The 19,709-nt window shown below is 39.7% G+C and overlaps 2 protein-coding genes across 15 annotated transcripts in view; one reads left to right on the plus strand and one right to left on the minus strand.

The window, feature by feature from the left end:
* The window catches only part of LOC111263615 (oxysterol-binding protein-related protein 3), a 28,447-nt gene extending 14,962 nt beyond the window's left edge, over window positions 1-13,485 (minus strand). For 2 of the 12 annotated variants that reach the window (XM_022838846.2, XM_022838845.2), the window contains exon 1: window positions 1,098-3,730. In XM_022838846.2, coding sequence (XP_022694581.1) covers window positions 1,098-1,373 — 276 coding nt within the window. In that variant the 5' untranslated portion in view covers window positions 1,374-3,730. The other 10 variants (XM_022838848.2, XM_022838847.2, XM_022838856.2 and 7 more) reach the window with 9 other exon arrangements.
* A 123-nt stretch (window positions 13,486-13,608) lies between these two features.
* On the plus strand, window positions 13,609-19,505 carry IleRS-m (Isoleucyl-tRNA synthetase, mitochondrial). Of its 3 annotated transcripts, none has more exons than XM_022838876.2 (4): window positions 13,609-13,695; window positions 14,133-14,204; window positions 14,775-14,919; window positions 15,819-19,505. In XM_022838876.2, the coding sequence occupies exons 1-4, from the start codon at window positions 13,609-13,611 to the stop codon at window positions 18,203-18,205; spliced, it is 2,691 nt and encodes an 896-aa protein (XP_022694611.1). In that variant the 3' UTR covers window positions 18,206-19,505. The 3 variants fall into 3 exon arrangements, with proteins under 3 accessions (XP_022694611.1, XP_022694612.1, XP_022694610.1); XM_022838877.2 differs by having other exon boundaries at window positions 13,639-13,685; XM_022838875.2 differs by lacking the exon at window positions 13,609-13,695 and having other exon boundaries at window positions 13,958-14,204.
* Window positions 19,506-19,709: the final 204 nt, after the last annotated feature.

Below are 19,709 nucleotides of genomic sequence, written 5' to 3' on the forward strand. Positions count from 1 at the left end.
ATATATATGAGAGTAACTTCTCTACCCCTCTCTCATTTTGAACTGTGTCATCGGAACTTGTAGGGACTTACCCAGCAGCTAATACACTGGATTCGGTTCCTTTTGCTACGTAATCTCGTAACACGCTTGATCAGTTTACGAACAGAACGATTTGTGTCCACAGCTATATAGAATCGCTTTTTCGGAACGCTACCAGTCATTTCTAAGCTCCATCTGTAGTTTAGCATTTTCGTCAACAACACAAGCTCTATTTGATAATTGTCAAGGAAACAATTAATAATCACTACAGCCAAGGCCGGTATTATCTATCAGTGCTTTCGGCTGATCCCATCGCTGCGTCTACCGATGACGTCACCGATGCTTAAGTTAAACGCGACCTCCATCATACATTGTCAAAATACAATATACAAAATATTGCCCCTAAGTACAGTGGCAGTTTTAGCACATGAAAACTATGGCAGTCGATCGTGTTGTTTTACTTCTTCGTGTTTATTGTCAGCCGGCCTGCAGAATGTGTCCGCCACACCTGTTACGGAGAAAAGTGGCGTTACGAAACGCGACAACATGTGCATTGTTTTACGCTTCTTCGTGCCGCTTGAACGGCTCTCGCTGTTTACATGAATGAATCCTACCGAAAACCAAGACGTATAGAGAACCCACTATGCCAGTAAGGGAAATTCATACGATACGAGATGATGCCACCTATACCGAACATAGCACGCAAAGTCTCACATGACTAACACTATCTACGTTTTCGCTTATCAAGTATCGATGTAGATGTGCTCGAGGTTTTCATTTACACACAACGCATAAAGGTCAAATGTATATATGCGTTTTCATTAGGACAAAACGATGGAATATTTCATCACCAAATCATGCTATTCTGTTCCTGTAATGTGAATAGAGAACGTACAAAAGTAAGCTTCTGTCAGAAATGATCCGTCCCCGACTTAGCCTACTTTTGCCTGACAACACATAACTATTGTAAGTCGTGCGACAAGGTACACAAGCAATAGCAATAACAACGCGACTTAGCAAGCCAATTCAAACGCTGCGACAAACACTCAAAGTATATGTCCACGGATCCTTTGCTCTACCTCAAACGATCTGCAGACGCCGCCATGCGCTGACGGCAAAGATGGCGATGACGATTCATCGGCGTCAACACCGCTCACTAGTGATCCACTCGACGCAATCATCCCCGTTGTGTCCTTCAGGCTTTTAACCTCCGATAGAGTAACACAAATTCCATTCGTTGATCCTTCTTGGGTCGTGGGTGCGGGTGCCGGCGTCGATCCTCCAGCGACAGCGTTCATCCTCATTCTTTTGAAAGACAGCCAGACACAGTCCCCCACACGCATGCCGATACTCATTGTTGTATTACGCCGCCTCCACCCCCTCCCCCGAAGCACAAAACTCTATTGGTTCCAACACTTCGCCCTATGGGTCCATTTGCATTTCTGATAGCCCAGTGTTATTATTCAGTAGTTGGACCAGCAGTGCAACCTTAGACAAAGAACGTTTAGCCTACACTAGTAGCTGTTATGAAAGCACTAACTCAATTAGGATATGCCATTTAAATGAATAGACCAATATGGTCATGTGCAGATACGCGACTTCTTTACGCAGTATCAATGTGTTTGCATTTTGTTGTCTAGCGGAATGCGAATTGTCTTTAAAACATTGTCACATAATTAAGCTCACTTGAATTTATACATACTTTGATTTAGAAGCAACTAAGATCACCCTAAACATTTGTTTTACCTTTAGCCCATATAGGGTGCGACCATGGCAGTATCATTCATTATAATCGTAGATCATTATTAAGCAGAGAGAAACAACATTAAAGTCTTCAAAATACGCGTTTCGAGACGTCATAGATATTCTAGCACTACGGTAATTTGCTGCGAGGATTTTCGAACGAACCACTTCGATCACTTTTCAAAAGAGCGATGCTTCAAATTGTGAAATAACGATTTCGTTTTTCGTTTAGCTAGAGTGTAACATCAACGATCATCCTGCAGCTCTTCAGAAGAGAACCACAGGGCATTGAATTGCGCCTTGCAATTGAGCACAGAATGGGCATCGGAGCCGTAAAAAGGCAAACGTATCAGAAATAGGCTATCGTTGCAGTGACAAATTATAAAAACACAAACACGTAATGCAAGATTACATGAGTTAGGTGATCCACAGAAATAGGCGAGCCAACGATTATCAATAGTTCGGCTTACTGAGCAGTTCGGGAAAGGTTTCGTTCGGGCGACTCCTTCAGCTCGGTTTGTCAGTTGCGTTTCAGATGGGCACAACGGGCGCCAGGACATCAAAAACGGGCATTTCCGTAAACTGCAACAGCAGCCCCTTATTTGCTCGTTGAAGATCGTTAGCTTTCTTGAATGACTGTTGACGATAACACGTTACATATGTTTCGGTGCACGCGACACTGCGTTGCTGTAGAACACGGACAGGCATCTATATACCCATGTAGTCGCCCGCCAGATATATCGACCATTGGTTGGCACCAATTCAGTACAACTAATGAACAAATCTGATTAACCTAGGAGTTATCAGTGTTCTGCCCGAGTAATTGGGAATTGCTTGTCCTTATAACAGTTGTTGTTGTAATAACCTGAATGATTTGCAGGCGGTGACAAAGCTTTTTAGGTAGTGTGGTGAGGAAAATCTCCTTCTTAGGGGCAATAAAAGGAAAGCACTTTCTTGGTTACAACCAACAGTAAAGTGAGTGCGAATAATGTTACTATTCCATGGCACAGAGACACACTAACAAGCCAACTGCGCACGCAGGGGGATTACTCAAGAACAAAGCGAGAGCCAGATATTGGGCAACATTCCTCGAACGTATTTATCTAGCGACTATAGATGCAATCAGATATCGTAACCACGAGTGCGTCGGCCCGCAATCAGTATTGCTACCACCATCAGCTAAGATGAGTCCGGTGCAGAGAGACGTCAGCAGAACCGGCAGCAATTGCAACAGGGTGGAGAATCCACGCAACAAACAACCGACAGCAACGACAGGAATGATGGAAATGGACCCGTTTGGTCGCAGGATAACGGGAAGGTCTGGATCGACAAGCAACAATGCACAGACGCAAAGCTGGCTAGGTATTTTCTGCGGTGCTGACCCGATGATAGTAACCCAATGGGTTTTGTTTTTGCCGTTGATCTTCGTGAAACAGCGAAACATAACGCTTCTCTGGCGAGCGGGAGCTAGACCTGCGACGGCGACCAAAATATCTGGCTTGTTATCAAGGCCGATTTGTGTATGCAGCAACATTGTAGTGACAGTTTGCGAATGGCAAGCGCATCGAAACACGCTTTGTGTAAGTAATCTAGTAGTACGATCGGTTTTTGCGATGCGAGTTCGATAATTGGTTACTGTTCCAGCCTTCAGAAACACTCGAAATGTGGGGCTCGCCGGAAGTCCAAGAGTCAGCATTATAGGGCTGGCCCAGTTCGATGATTTGTAATTGCGACCGGGCAAATCCAGTTTAGCTAAAAAAATATCGAGCGAGCGCGAAATCTGCACCCTGAGCATTAAACACTGCTGCACTCTAAGCCATGCATTGCCCTTATCATGCACTTGAAATTATTCCACCATGTGCCCTTTACAGTGGACCATACAAGCATCTTCATAACGCATTGCCGCCCGCACAATAACTCTTGGCAGTTCGCTGCTGACTATATCGTACAGCGCAAAAGGTGTTCCTTGCATCACAACGTCGACGCAGCAGTAGCCGGTCCCTCTCTTAGCACGGAAGCATAATCGATGTCAACAGAGTCAGTCGCACCTTTTTTGACTAGACACCGACTTTCCTTCAAGTCAGCTCCAACGACACGATACGACCCTCGCTGCGTAGTCGGCATTTGCCCGGCAACCCGCCAGAATAAGGACCCGCACCTTCTGACTGAACAATGTCGCCGGCATCACGATACCGACTACCACCAACTTTGCTGACTGCTTATGATAACAGCCGCTGGACATACAAAAGAAGCGCTCGACTACCGTTTTAATCTGTTATATTCGTCAACCGCCGAACATTGGTGACGAGAGGCAACGATGACATGTCAAGATTAGCCAAGACAATTTAAAGAAAGTATCTGGAGCAGAAATAATGCCACCAAAAGAGGGTCAGCGACTATAGGCTTCTAAAAGGCTATACTGAACGGCCCTGAGCGATATACGAACAAGCCGCTCCGCAGTGACTTTCGATTGCGATCGATCGATGCGATGACTTTTATATATATTTTTGTAGGCCTACAACTTAAACGTGAATACATAAACCAAAAGAAAGCGATCCTCTAATCACCCTACAGACCATGGCGGTTCTTTGCCATAGCTTTTGATCAAGGCCAACAAAAGTTCAACATGTGTGACCTTCTTCCAAAGTTAAAGCTGTGTAAATGCTCCTTTGACAGTGTTGACCAGTTAGCCGAAGAAAAAATCATACCACTTGGTTGGTTAAACCTCCTAGACACCCTTGCAGTAATGATGTGTCGTTCATAGAGCATTGTATAAGAGCAGGCTGGGGTTGAGTAAGCAGCAGGTGTGCTACTAGAATATACAGATGCTTAGAAATACAAACGCGAATTTGCTCAGTACAAATGGCAAATGTGCCACGTTCCGCGCAGCAAAAGTTTATTCGTAAAATCAATTCATTTTTCCGACTCCCAGTTTCGCAGTTCGAAAACTTTATTGGCCGTTTTGAGCAATGCTCTTTATTTGGATAATATAAATTATAGGAACGCATAGAGCGTTGCACGTTAGTACCACTGAATATAAATTACATATATCGACCTCGTTCATCTATAATGCAGCATTTTATTTAGCCGTAGGATCCTCCCAACTTTGGCATCGTTGAAAAGAATTTTACGGGAATAAGTTTGACGACGGCACACCCAACAATCTGTTCAAGCGATTCAATATTTTCATTGCTCATTTCATGCTCATTTTCCGTCGAAAAATATTGACGGTTTTTCAGCAAAAATTGAAGTAAACTTCCTTCATATTTTTAAAACAATATTACTAAATGAGCGCCATTTTAATAAATAATTTTCTACCATTCTTCAGGTAATGGCATAACAGTATCACTATCAAGCTTCAGTCGAAAAATTATGATAAGTTATGTGCGCATTCCTGCGTTGGAATTACTCAACGTTATTAAAAAAAAACCTGTTAAAGAAAGTCTATTGGATAATTCTAAGATGGTGCAAGATCCGGGTTATGTCCCGAACGTGTCAAAATTTCCTATTGAAGTTCTTTTAATTTTTAACAGGTTGCTAAAGATGCACGTAGCCTGGCATTTCCATCGTCGAAGATGAAGCGCTTTCTGTTCCTTACTTGCAATGTATTTTTCCTTGTTCTTGTTAGTTATTGGCAGTAGAGATCCGAATTAGAAATTCTGCCAACTCCACTAGTTCACAACGCGCAATTCTCTGCCGATCCCACCAAACGCTTTTTTCGATCCCGCCAAACCTTATTTGGCGTTTGTTCAGGCGTTGTTATATTTTATGCAACTTTTCCTTATTTTAATACTTTTGGAAATAGCTTGGATTTCGTTGCGTTTCCATGGAGTTTTTCGGATGGAAATTCGATCGACGAAATCTACTGTGTTAATTCATGTGACATCTATATATGGAGTTTCTGCTTATAGTCGGTTTCCTTTGAAAGGTTTGAAACTGTTTAATGGTAGACGTTTAAATTATTGCCGATGTAACTCGGGCGTCAGTCTTGCTTAACTTTGACAATCATTTCATCATGACTTTTTCATAATTACCTGACAACTACACGAAGCATTTTTCGCACCGAAATTACCGACATCACGACAAGATCATTTTTAGGTCGTTTTTTTTTTTTTTCGCTACCTTATTGTGATCATAAACAGCTCATATTTATGAGCCTGGGTAGCATTTGTGCCTTTATAGACATAGTAAAACTGTAAAAATAGCGAATTTTTCTAGACATTTCATTCATTCCTTAAGGCAATCCATCTTAAGTCTGAATAACGCGTTCCAACAATCTTTGCGCATCCACTACTGTCGAATCTCAGCTTTGAAATGGCGATCCATATTGCCTGAGATATATGATTTGAAACCCACGTAAGCGAATAATCGTCGAGGCTTTTTCGACCACCCAATATAAAAACCTACCGGGTTACCTAACGTTAGGCTAGAGGTGAAACAGAACACAAAATCGCGTAAAACTGAGTAAACCAGCCGAAAAAATTATCTTGAGTTGACAATTTTTTAAAGGTACGCGCTTTAACAAGCGAATAGTAGTACTGCGTTATTGATTCGGTAGCTGCTCCATTGACGGAAAATGCATTTTTCACACTTTCGAAATGAGACTGTAGTATAAAATAATGAAAAAGTTTCCTAGAGCCCCATATGCGAAATCTGCGAATGTTTTATAAATTATAATTTTGCTAGTAAACGTATCGTCTAATAATACGGTAGAATAGTTTACGCACGTTATGATTACATATTATAGCTTCTAGCGTGCAAGAAGATGAGTGAATGATTTTGGAGAGGGAAAAATAATGTGCGATTCTGAAATAACTATGTGGGACAATGGAGTAATAATCTCTTGAAAATGAGTTGCGGAATAATAAATAGATAAGAATAAGTAACAACAAAACGGTTGAGGCGACACAAGCTAAAATGAAGACATCAATTAAACGAAGCAATCGTGAAATCAATAAAATAAAAAAAAAAAAATCTCTAAAGCCAATAATATTTTTGAATAGCAGTATCTTTTTCGGATTGCTCCAAAAGCTTTTAAGCAATGTCTAAAGCACTGAACTTTTAAACAAAAATGAGGATTCAAAGTATCGTCAATGTCTATCGGATTTCTTTCATACGCTTTGGTTTTAGTGAAACTATGTAGGCGACAACCTGCTCAACGATGAGGATAAACTTATTTATTTAACTCGGGCGGAGGTGGTGTAGAATAATCCTTCCAAAATTAGGTGCAACGTATCGCACAAGCTAAAGAAGACCACACCACCTTATACGTGCTATTTCTTTGCAGCTTTCTAGCGAGGCGTTTGCTGCTAGGATATGATATACCTGCTATTCGCCCTTTACTCTGTCTCAAACAAAGACATGACAAGTCTACGCATCTTGCCGTCAACAGTCACTTTCGTAGCTGGCAAACACAGAGAATATCATTCTTGACTTTCATGTTGTTCTATGATAGCCCTGCTGTATATCAATTCTCTGAAAATGTGCATGAAGAATCTCTGCATCATAAAATGATGCGTGCTAATGATATCAACAATTTCTATCAGTGTTTTGCGCGTTAGGACATCTAGAGGTTTAGCTAAACGGCGAAGAACTTGCAGTTCTACCATTTGATATTTAAAAAAAACTACACACAGCTGCACAGTATAAACGGGACCTTTTACATAATGTTTTTTAAACTATTACGAGTTCAAGTAAATAGCATGATTAGTAACCGTTTAAGTTTATGCGCTCCTACTAGAGCACATAGTCATCACAATTATAATAAATTTTAGAATTTTTTGAAAATCTGCTCTGGTTTTCTTCAGAAACCGTAAACTCATCATCACATACTTCTTCAGGATTGCTCGGCCCTTGAGAACCTGCTGGGTATAAGGTGCATTCAATCCTATTATTTTCTAATTAATAAGTAACACGTTAATGCGGCTCATATTTGCTATTATTGTTTTAGGTCGAAAAATTGCTCATACCGATAAATAACAACCTTTAGGATCTGCGCAGTGGCTAAACCTAACGTGGCTCAACGTTGCCTACAGCACTCACCTCAGTTCTTGATAAAGCCCGCTCCGACATTGCTATTTATATGGATGAAGTTTGACGCTCGGCAGAATCACCCGTTTACCTGAATGATCAAGGCCATACACTATTATTCCGACTGTAACTCCATCTCGTATTCATATCTGTTTTTTGTGTGTTTATTATTATCGGTGAGAAACCACACTGCCTATAGGAACTACTGCAACAAATTCATATCTAATAACAGCTGGGTTTGATTATAAAATGATCTAAGATAAAATGATATTAAGGTCCCATTACTCTGTGAAAAAACTGGCAACTCGTTGAGTCAAAAATGTTCACCTGTTTCTTGAATAATTTGGGATAGCGCCTTGGGTATCTATACAGATAGCATTCTTTAAATATATAACAATCTTAGATTTTTTTTTTTATATATATAACAAGCTTTGATTATTTTGCCGAATATCTATCATGCAGCTGCACCGTTGCATTACTACCGAACCCCTCAGACACCATCAGGCAGCGACCTATTACGTTAGGACAACAATGGCATTTTACCAAATAACACTTGTCTGCGTCCTAGAGCAAGTGCTCTTTAGTTTGCTAACGTTGCCTCCCATTCTCTCGTATGTCTAGCATTAACTTTTCGTTACATGAAAGAACATTTGATAAAATCTATTGCAAAAAAATGAAAGGTACTTCAACAAAGAGTTCCTGCTATCTTTCGTTTAAAGTCAATACGAGTGAGCAAAATTCTCGTTTAAGGAAATATTCAGGGTATCAGTCTATATTGCCATTAACGTTCTTTTCGGGTCCAATATAGTATTTTTAAAATAACGTTGGGTAGTTTCATCAAAGGTGCGGATCAGATACGAAGAACTTCATATGATGCTTGCATTTTGCTGCTTCGTTTAAATAACTTATACGTAATTTCGCATCTATATTTGCCTTCGAAATTTCTTATGATAGACTACATATATATTATATTTAAACAGCACGGCGTTGCCACACGCTAGTACAAACATGCAATATTCAAAAAAAGAAGTTTTAAAAGAAAAGCTCATGCACCAACTATCCGCACTGGATGTGCATTTATTCACGTCTTTTTTTCAAAGAATCAAAGAACTGGTAACCTAGAACGGCTTTCACCCATAGAAAATGGATCTATGTTTGTCGTCTTTGTAGTTAAATTATAATTAAAAAATGACATTAGCAGAAACGTTGTTGAATCGACTTCTCATGTCAGATCAGGTGTACCATCGCTTCTATTCTATTTAATGTAGCTTTTACGTATAAAATAATAGCAAAACTATGTTAGGGAGGTGGAAATTGCCTACTTCCTTTATGCTTTAAGTCTTACACTGCCGCTACTAAAACCGTCGAGATAATTATTTGACACAACGTTGTTGACTACATGTTTTTAGTATTTTAGATGATGTTTATTCCCTTCTGTGTTTAAAAATTATTTTTCCAACGTTGCATAACTTGATTAACTGCAACACATGTGACAGTTCATTTGTTAGATGAACGTGTGACATGTGAGAAAGTTCAAGGAAGCTTCATATTTCGGCTTCTCAGACAGGCTTTTATTTATCTCATAGATTTCTAAACTCAAGACCATCTCCAACCAACGCGCAAGAAGGCAATGCACTGCACCATGGCGCTGTTGACCGTCACAGACAAAAAATGGCATCTCTTGCGTATAATTACTAACCACTGGACAATAAAAGCTTCGAAACTTCAGGGTGCTTTACATATTTACGGTTACCAATTGCAACCAAGCGTAAAGTCCCTGTATATGAGGCAGCTCCACTAATCAAGGAGTGAGGACAGCTTTACGATAGCAAAACGTGTAGTACCATCTGTCTAAAAAACTATGGTCCACAAGCCATTGGTGAAATGTTTGTACACATACAGCAGAAAGTTGACAAATGCTTGCTAAATTTTCCCGTTAGATTCCACCACCTACCAATATAAATGTCTTGATTTCTTCTGTGAAATAGCAGTTATTTATTGTTAATAATTAGCTGTAGTTGCCATGAAAGCGTCTATGATGCTAAAGATGAAAAGCTGATAATCCTACAACGTGAGCTTGCAATAGAAATGTCTAACTCAAAGATGAACTCGCCTGTCATCCATATGGCGATAATAGTGCCTCAGGTTTGTAAAGTATGGTAAGGCTCTATTATAGCCAGGCCCATGCGAGGCCATATTTGGCAAATCAATTCATATTTTGTCGATAGGTAACTTTAAATACGTGACACGTCTCTTTCGCTCCATAACTTCCATTAGTCAAAAGTAAGCTTAGCCTTAGAATTTGAGTGAACATAAGTCCTTCAAATAAATAAAAAGTAACTAATTTTTTTACGTCCAACAAACCAGCAACCAAGAATAGGGTTTGTTTAGCTAAATTAGAAGTTCATGTTAAGAGAAAAGAGCGCGTGTTTCCGAATAAGAAATGCATTAAATTTACAGAATGCTATGATCCAGCTTACTTTCTGGTTTCCAAGTTTAGAACGAGTTCCTTGCGTCCACCGAAAGCTCTTCTTCACAAGAAATTGTACTCTCACTAGCCCACGCATACGGTTAGAAGTAGAATATGAAAGTAATTATTTCCAACTCCGTTAACTCAACGTTAACATGAAAACTAACATAAGCGAATATTTAGCAACAAAAGACGAAACGGTAATGCTATATTAACTGACAGCTTCGATTTTAGGCTACTTCGAGCCATAACAGCGATCTCTTCGGCATGAACGACCGCAAAGAACCAAAACATTGTGTAACAGGTTTTGTCCTCCATGTATACCGTAATATTGAAAAATTGGATAATATATTCACTTGTTGCCACTTGTTAACAAACATCGCGGTTCTAGCTCTGGTCCGACTAGAAGTCTTTGCCAACCATTATAATTTTCCTGTTTAAACAATACATGCACCAGTGCGGATATCTTCCAGATTGCTATAACAAGAAAGCGCTACAACTAAATGTCTGTACCATATTTATGGCTTAATAATATTTTTAGAGACCTGAAGAATTTAGCCGAGTTTCAATATTTTATGACGCTTATCTCGCACGCCATCTTCTTAGCTATACGTTCTTTCCTTTAGTGACGTTTAGAGCATGGTGGCCAGTTATTATTATTGATATTAGTTGATGGGAGGCAATTGAGAGTGTGGCGCCGGCGCATATGTATCTTTACATGATTAATTTGTTTGCAATCTGTTTGATTAATTGTAGACACTTGGGGTAAAATATTTCTTAACTAATTTCCATTCAGTGGAGGACGTCATGGTACTGGGACTAATGGAGCGCTTCATGCTATTGCTATATTGAATAAAAGCGAGCCCGTCTATGTAATGACGTTTATATAGAGATATACACGTATAATGCTGCTATTCGAAACATACACACTGATAATATGACGAATATCATTATGCACGCCCAATATCGTTTTGTCGAATACACTTTGAAATGCATGGTCACTTCCATATTATTGTACCGTAACACCGTATCATCCGTAAGATGTCTCAAACGATTTCACTAATTAGCAGCGATTGCGGCAAGGGTTCGTCAGTGAGATCGAAGCTAAATTATTAACCTTGATAATAATCAACAAGGGCAAATGTTGACATGTTTGTGTCCTTGGTCACCGTCGTCGATGATCAAAACATAGTAGAGGGACCAACCAAGAAGCTGATGATTTGTCTACGACTTCCGTTATACGGGTAAAACTAATTTGCGGCGATGCCATCGATACCGGTAAGCAAGCCACCAGAAAAGAAATTATTTCGAAAAAAACCTGCTCTGATCTGCCACGACGCGATTGAGCGTTTACGCTCCGAAATGTTCACTCCATAAAGATACGAACAGTACAGGATCACCATTATGATCATCTATCAAAAGAGTATGTGTAACAATCTTCCTCTAAGATCACTACTTGGCAGGTAGATGTAGGATACTCGTTAAATCTGTTAACAGGCGTACATTGACGTTTCCCCAATCAGTTCTGTCACCGTCTCGGACCCAGATCTAGTCACCTGCCACTGCAACTCGAGCAATGGTTTGTTTGTTTGCTTGTTCCGAACGGTAGCAACGGGATGAGATATCGAACAGCAACGCGGTCATGTGAGACTGATAAGGGCTAACAGAACGTACAGAGCCCTCGCTCAAGGAACCACTACCCATATCTACACCTGACGGCTGACGACAATCAGCATTAAAGTAGAACTACAGAAAATATAGATTTAAATAAAGAAGATCTATGCTGCCTCATCGATGCTTCTCGAGTTATGTTGATCCCATACGCTGCGACTCCGATATCACTTAGTAGTATGACTACCACTAAACTTTCTTGCAACGACACCTAAGGGCACAGCACTTAAGTTTAATGGACCATGCAGGATAATATTTTAATAAAGGCAGCACTGATGATGCTTTTAATTATTATGATTCAATAGAGGTTTGCCTGTTTAATAAGTAGCATAAAGGAGCGACTTCCTCATTTTTCACCGTATGCAATATAGTATGTTATTGCCCTATAAGGCAAAACAAGGCTTCGTATTTTCTACGAATTATTATTCCATAAGTTCACATATATAGCGGTGTTTCAATCTTCAATATACTACGGTCTTAGCGAACACTGTCCGCAATATGGAACTATAATGCACTATGCCGCGCCCTTATGACACTACCATGGTATATACGGTGTGAATGTTTCGTCCAATTCATCTAAGTGGACTCTCAAAGGAAATTCATAGCTTTTTATAATACAAAACCAGCTTCGTAGTTTTTAATTTAATGGACAAACGTTGCCTGAGAAGAAACACTTTTCAATACGATTTTAACACTTGACTTCTAAGCCATCTAAAGTCTTCGAAAATTTTAAAATTATTCAAATAACCCAGAGTTTTTTTTTGTCTAACCCAACAGCCAAGCTGTACTATCGAAAGTTTAAGACACCTGAACGCCTGCCTGCACTGCACTGCATTGCATAAACCAATCCCACTCTGATTTAGCCGAGCGCGTTTCTGCCAATGCGATTCTTTCCTGGCAAATTCAGATCAAATACATCATATGCACTTATTTATCTAACAGATATACGATATGAACATCAAAAATCCGTACATAAAGTGAAGAATCGATTACCTAACTTACGCTCATTCCCAGTCTGTTGTTAGATTGGCTGATTTGTAAAGGATAGGGTTGCTCGTTTTTATCGAGAGCGCGGATTTTCACTCACTTCTATACAAATTCGCTGGTTGTCATCTGTGAAAACATCCGACCAGGTTTCAGCTTTTACTGTACTACAAATTGCAACAGAAGATGGCTATCTGGCCACAAGAAAAATTTGTCCTAAATGAGCATTCATACACGCACACACACACACACAAACACTGAACAAAGAACCCAATACACTAACCAGCGGCACAGGTGAACCCCTCAACACAGCTACACGAAGGAAACTAGCGATAATAAATGGCTTGTCAAAACCCCCCAACCAGTATCGACACCAGTAGCACAATCAACGCAAAGCGTTGCCAACTACTTCGTGCGCTCTTCTATCCAGTTTACCAGTGCCTATTTGCAGACTCTTCCGGATGAAATCTGTTCCGCACGGTTTCCATTTCGGAGGATCACCGTTCCGCCGAGTAGCAAGAGCAGTAACACGACCCAGCGACGGCTAAGCGATTACCATAACCTATAGCGAAGCTACGGCTACCGACATCTTGTTCAGTTCAAATAATGGCAGCGTCCTTTGCCGGTTGACTACGAGGAGGAAAAGAACGAACATGACGATGATCTAGTTGGTACGATGATGGTCGTCTGTGATGTTTTATTTTCGTAAACAAACTGCGCGAATCTACCCGCGATGCACCACGCCAAAAAGGAGACTGAAAGCGAAAAGGTTTAATACTGTTAGTACAGCAGTGTAATGTTACTGAATGGTGTAATATAAAAGATATAAAAAACGCCGTTTATATAGAAAGATCACCTTCTTTGCATATATTTGAAGCTGTATATTTCAACTTACGAGAGCGCTCCAGAGCACATAAGTGGACGGTGCAGCATTATTGATCAGTTTAAAAATCTCGTAGCGTTTGTAACGAAGCCTATAGTTAAAATATCGAAAGACTGCTAGATCGAGAAAGAAGCAGAATAGGATTTAATACATAAAGAGACATCGCGCGCCATGAGGCAGCTTTGGAAGGTTCATGTAATAAAGAGGTGTAAGAGCGGATATACGACTTCTTTGCTTCTACCAAAGACCACATTTCCGCAGCGAATCGAGCTAGAGAAGAAGACTCAGTATGATGCAGAGATAGCTAAAAAAGCAGGTATCTGTTCTTCACAGTATCTGTGGCAGAGAGAACATGACGGACCGCAGTTCCTTTTGCATGATGGACCACCTTACGCCAATGGACAGGTAAAGAGAAAGCTAAGAGATAAAGACGGAGTCGTTGAAAAAAAGGCAGTTTCTGGATAGGAATACCAGAAATTAGTATTACAATTGACCTTTTATTGTCATTATTTTTTCCAACTGTTTTATTTACAAATTGAGCGTTTTCATCAGTCGGGCGATGACTTCAAAATTACAGAATGCAACACTGCCTGAACCCTGTCTAACATCTCTGTAACCTATCATATAACCTAAGTTATATCTCTCGTGCTTGTCAAAACTATTTTTTTTTTATTTAACGACACCTGTGAGATTGTAGCAGTATGCTACTTACTACCCTGACGTTGCTCAGTGAATTAGCAAATGTATAAAGCATCTGGCTAAAAATGTCATGTTGAAGTATTCAACTATGATGACGAGCACTGTCCAATATTTTTTTACACAGTATCCTTATTTAAGGATATTGAATATGTATCTTTAGTATAAATATAAAATCTATACCGAAAACCAATCTGTGATGCACATCTATTAAACTCAAATCATCAGCTCAATTCAAGTTTTCGTTTGAAAGTTGCGTTAATATTTCTACCATTGCAGGTTCATCTGGGCCACGCGGTAAACAAGATTCTTAAGGATATTACTTGTCGCCAAAAAGCAATCGCTGGCTACAGGGTAGATTATGTACCAGGTTGGGACTGTCATGGACTGCCAATAGAAGCAAAAGCTGTTCCTGTAAAAAAAGGTACGTCGCATTTTATTACGGTAATAGTTTCGAACCACCAGAAGTTTTAAACTTTTCCCCCGTCTGATTAGACCATGTATCCATCACTACTATCCGTTTCTCGATCAAAATTACCGACGGTTCTGAGCACATTGCGGATTTTTGTTTGGTTTGCATAGTGAAGGCTTTATCTCTAGAATACATTCTAAATGCAGATCTATATTCCTGAGAAACAGCACCAAGCGCGTTTTAATTGGCACAGTAATTTAATGCTAAAAATCTTACTTATTGACCAACATTATAGTATATGTAATTAATACATGAAGCACTATTTAAAACAGAGTATTTAGGCTGTAATAGAGCTTGTATCTGCCCGAGACGGCTTTATATTATTTTTATTTAACGAATTTACCGACGGTGGCATTATGTTGTCCATTAGTTTAAAAACATCTCATTTCAAACAAAAAATACAATTTTGGATCACCATTTTGACCGTTTTATAAATACAACTCGCGTTGCTTGCGCTTCGTTGTTTTCAACTGAAGTTCGAGTTGGGAACAAGTTGCATATGTCGTCTTCTGAAAGCAAGCCTAAAACGTAAGACCTGTGCGGAAATCTCTTTCGTTTCGCATTATCTCCTTTTCGTTGTTGAGATTTTAAGGAAATTATACAAAATGAACTGGCAACAAACTAGAAAGTTGTGTATTTATTTTCCAAACAATGAATTTACAATGCATCTACGACAGTACTTATAAAAAGATTCATCAAACTAAAGGAAGCAGTCTGTAGCATTTTCCCTCGTGTAGTTTTAAATTAAAGGCTGATAGAACAATTAACTCAGGACACCGACTGAAAATAAACCCAATCATTTTAGATATTATAGACAAATAACTTACAACATTTTCATTAATTATTTCCAGGTGAGGAAATGGAACCACAAGAGATTCGACAAATCGCTCGAGAGTTTGCCCTTCAAACAGTTGAAGAGCAAATGGCCTCCTTCAAGTCATGGGGAGTGATGGCTGACTGGGACAACAATATTTACAAGACACTTGATCCATGCTATATTGCGGAGCAATTGCGGGGTTTTAATGATTTATATGAGAAGGGTTTTGTGTTTCAGGATCTGAAACCCGTATACTGGTCGCCCTCTAATCAGACTGCTCTTGCCGAGGCCGAGCTCGAATATAACAACAACCATACGAGTATTGCAGTATTCGTGAAGTTTCCTATCAAAGGCTTTGACCTTCCTACGGGGTTGGAGTCACTTAGTGCACTTATCTGGACGACTACACCATGGACTCTACCTGCAAATCAAGCAATATGTTTTTCACCTAAACTTCGCTATGTTATCGTGAAGACCCGCAACAGCAACGAAGGCATGATTGTGTCCGGAAATATGCTGGACACGCTGCAAGCAGCCTTAAAATGCGAATTGGAAACTGTGGCAGAAGTTGATATGAGATGTATTGCAAAGCTCGGGTACAGAAATCCTCTAACAAATAAAGCCGGCGTCTTCCTCTTTGGAGATCATGTAACGGCTGACAAGGGAACTGGTCTTTTGCATTCAGCTCCTAACCACGGCCTCGAGGATTATGCAAATGCTATTGGAAATAATCTACGATTGGATCCATGTATCGTAGACGAGAAAGGGAACTATAATCACCATTTTAGTTTACTTGAGGGATTAAGTGTTTTGGGTAAAGGCAACGATCAAATCATTAAACGACTTGAGTCGCTGGACATGTTGTTTGACATCGACAATTATGTTCACAGCTATCCCTACGATTGGCGAAGCAAAAGACCAGTCATTATAAGAAGCTCACTACAGTGGTTTATTGATCTTAGCTCCCTAAGATATAAGGCAATTGATGCACTCCAAAAGGAAGTAAGTGTAATTCCGAATTCCGCGAGGACTATGTTTATCAATCAGCTTCTAAAACGACCTCATTGGTGCATATCACGACAGAGATCTTGGGGTGTTCCTATCCCTGTGTTCTACGTAGGCGAAAAGCCAAAAACTAGTCGTAACTTTATAGAAAAAATTTGTAAACTAGTTCATGAGAAAGGAATAGATTTCTGGTGGTCTCCTGAAGCGCAGAATATGCTGGAAATTGAAGGAAGTCTTGGCAAAGATATAATGGATATCTGGATGGACAGTGGCCTATCTTGGCGGACGGTACTTCAAGGGCGACAAGCCGATCTATACTTGGAGGGTGGGGATCAAATCCGGGGGTGGTTCCAGTCATCTCTGCTGACCAGTGTTGCTCTGACAGGCCAGGCTCCCTACAAGACCATATTTTTGCACGGTTTTACGCTCGATTCAAAGGGCCGTAAAATGTCGAAGTCACTGGGCAATGTCATAAGTCCGAACGACATTGTAAATACATACGGTGTTGACGTATTACGATGGTGGGTGGCAGCACACGCTTGCACGCCTGATAACATTTTTACTGCGAAGTGCGTACTCGATGACTGTGCTATTACTGTGGGAAAACTTCGAAATACATTCAAATTCATACTCGGAAATGTGGAAAGTACTGATTGCGCTGACAACCTCGACTACGATCAACTACTTGGCCTAGACAGGTTGATGTTGCATAGGATCCATGAAGTGGACAACGATTTGAATAAAATGTACGAGGCAATGCGCTATGATGCTGTGTGTCAAGAATTAGTGAACTTCGTAACGAACACCGTTTCAGCTGAGTATTTTCAAGCAATCAAGACCCGTTTGTACTGTCATGCGGCGCAGTCACTCGCAAGAAAATCAGCCTGTACTACCTTAAAACACCTTTTGCACTTTATGGTTCGTCATACATCAGCCATACTGCCCCATTTGACGTCCGACGTGCTTTTGCACATCAACATGAAGCTGTATAAAGATTCGCTTCACTGCTGTGAAAAGCAGTGGCATAATCCAAGTTTGGCCGAGGCAGGCGAATTACTGAGTAAGTGCCGTCAGGTCTTTAACAAACAAGCCGGGCAGAAACCGAAAGTGCAAACGGTGACATTCTATCTCAAAAATCATAGCCTGCTTGAAATGTTCGCAGAGTTTCAAAGAGAGTCATTGTCAAAAAATTCATGTTTAACTGATTTTCTTCAGTGCTCTAAAACGATCCTGGTGGTAGCCAATCCAGATGAAACCTGTTTAGAAGTCACTCCTACTGTGTTCATTAAGGTAACCGATTGCAACGACCAGGCCTGTCCTCGTTGCCGACGGATGGTTAGCGAAACACCAAATACACTATGTTCGATTTGTGATAAGGTTCTGGCGAACGAAATTCGAAACGCCAGAAGGGCTTGAAATCAGTTTTCGGTAAGATCTTTACGAGACAGACATTCGATGGAAATCAGTATATAACAGTGGTAGTTGTGCATTTATGAATGCTGGGTAAAGATCTAAATGAAAAAAAAAACTTTGCACACCCATGAGCTATGGCCGTATGCACAGGAAAACACTAGCAAAGTGACCGCATTTAGCAGCAGGTAATCCAAAAATACTAGTATTTAAACTAGACTACGTCATATAGTGTGTATCTTGTTTTGGTGAGGATTTTAAGTATAATGCAAAAAGTTTGCCCTTTACCGGTTTAGTAAAATTCAATCAATGTGTTTCAGCTCGGTCTATATTATTTGTTTCTAGCGCTGTCCATTAATTGATCCTATAGTAGCCTAAGAACATTCATAATAATAATAATGATAATAGTTAATTCACTGGTCGTTTACTTTTCATAATCAATACTGTGCTGTTGTATACGTGCTGTGAAATGGGATTGCATTATAATAAGTCTGTTGTCAGTGACCAAAAATCGATTGTTAACTGTTAAAACTGTTAAAAAAATTATATTGGTGGATCCGGGTCGAGTCGCATTGATAAAGCTGGGGACACTGCGGCCCTACCAAGAACCCTCTGCGAACAGCGCCGTGTATATATAGTAACGTGCATATGTAGTACAATTTGACGCAAGTTATTTTAATAAATTATAATACTTTAAACATGTTTTGTCTTTAAGTTGAAAACTGCTGTCCATCCAGTATTTGGCACATTATTAAAAATGAGTAACCTTCAATTATTAAGCCTATAATGTGTAGCAGTTCACCTTGGGTATAAATTATTGATAGTAGCAACATGTACATGTTTCTTCCATGTAAAATCTGGGGCATAAGTATTGGAGTGCCAAGACACTTTTATTAAAAACCATTTTGGTCATCCTTTACAATCGTAGCTACATAATGAAAACGACGCCTAAAACCTAGACAAATAATAGATTTTTCGGTTTGAATTCGTTAGTTACCTTTTGTTTAAACGAATATTTAAAAGCTAACATACAAAATGGCATAATTCTACATTATCATTATTACTACTTTAAAGAGAAATTCTGATCTCTTTCGCTGCAGTCGTTGTCCGCAGCGCACTTATGTACTTTTGCCGCGTTCCAGATTAGAAGTCGCTGTTTGATGTTTAGTTTTTCGTTGAAACGAAATCGCGCTACTTTTCTATCTGCAGTGTGCTAATCCTTTAGATACTATCAGCTCGCAATGTAAACGAGGTACCTTTGGCATTCTATAAAATGTAGTAAATAAAAGTGAATTTTTTAATTGAAGGATTTTTATAATCATTCTTATTAATAATAAATCGGCTTCGGTCTCTTTATCTTGAAGTCTATCTTCATCTAAGAAGTTTTCAGGGCTTCGGTTCTGTCATTTGAGAGCTAATGAATAAATTAATTTTGTAGACTGACGCTTAATGAAGTTCGCTAAACTATAGCAGACCGTAAAAGGAAATTTGGGATTCAATGTACACATTA

Source organism: Varroa jacobsoni, unplaced genomic scaffold (genome assembly GCF_002532875.2).
Source record: "Varroa jacobsoni isolate VJ856 unplaced genomic scaffold, vjacob_1.0 scaffold_778, whole genome shotgun sequence".
Classification (NCBI taxonomy): Eukaryota; Metazoa; Arthropoda; class Arachnida; order Mesostigmata; family Varroidae; genus Varroa; species Varroa jacobsoni.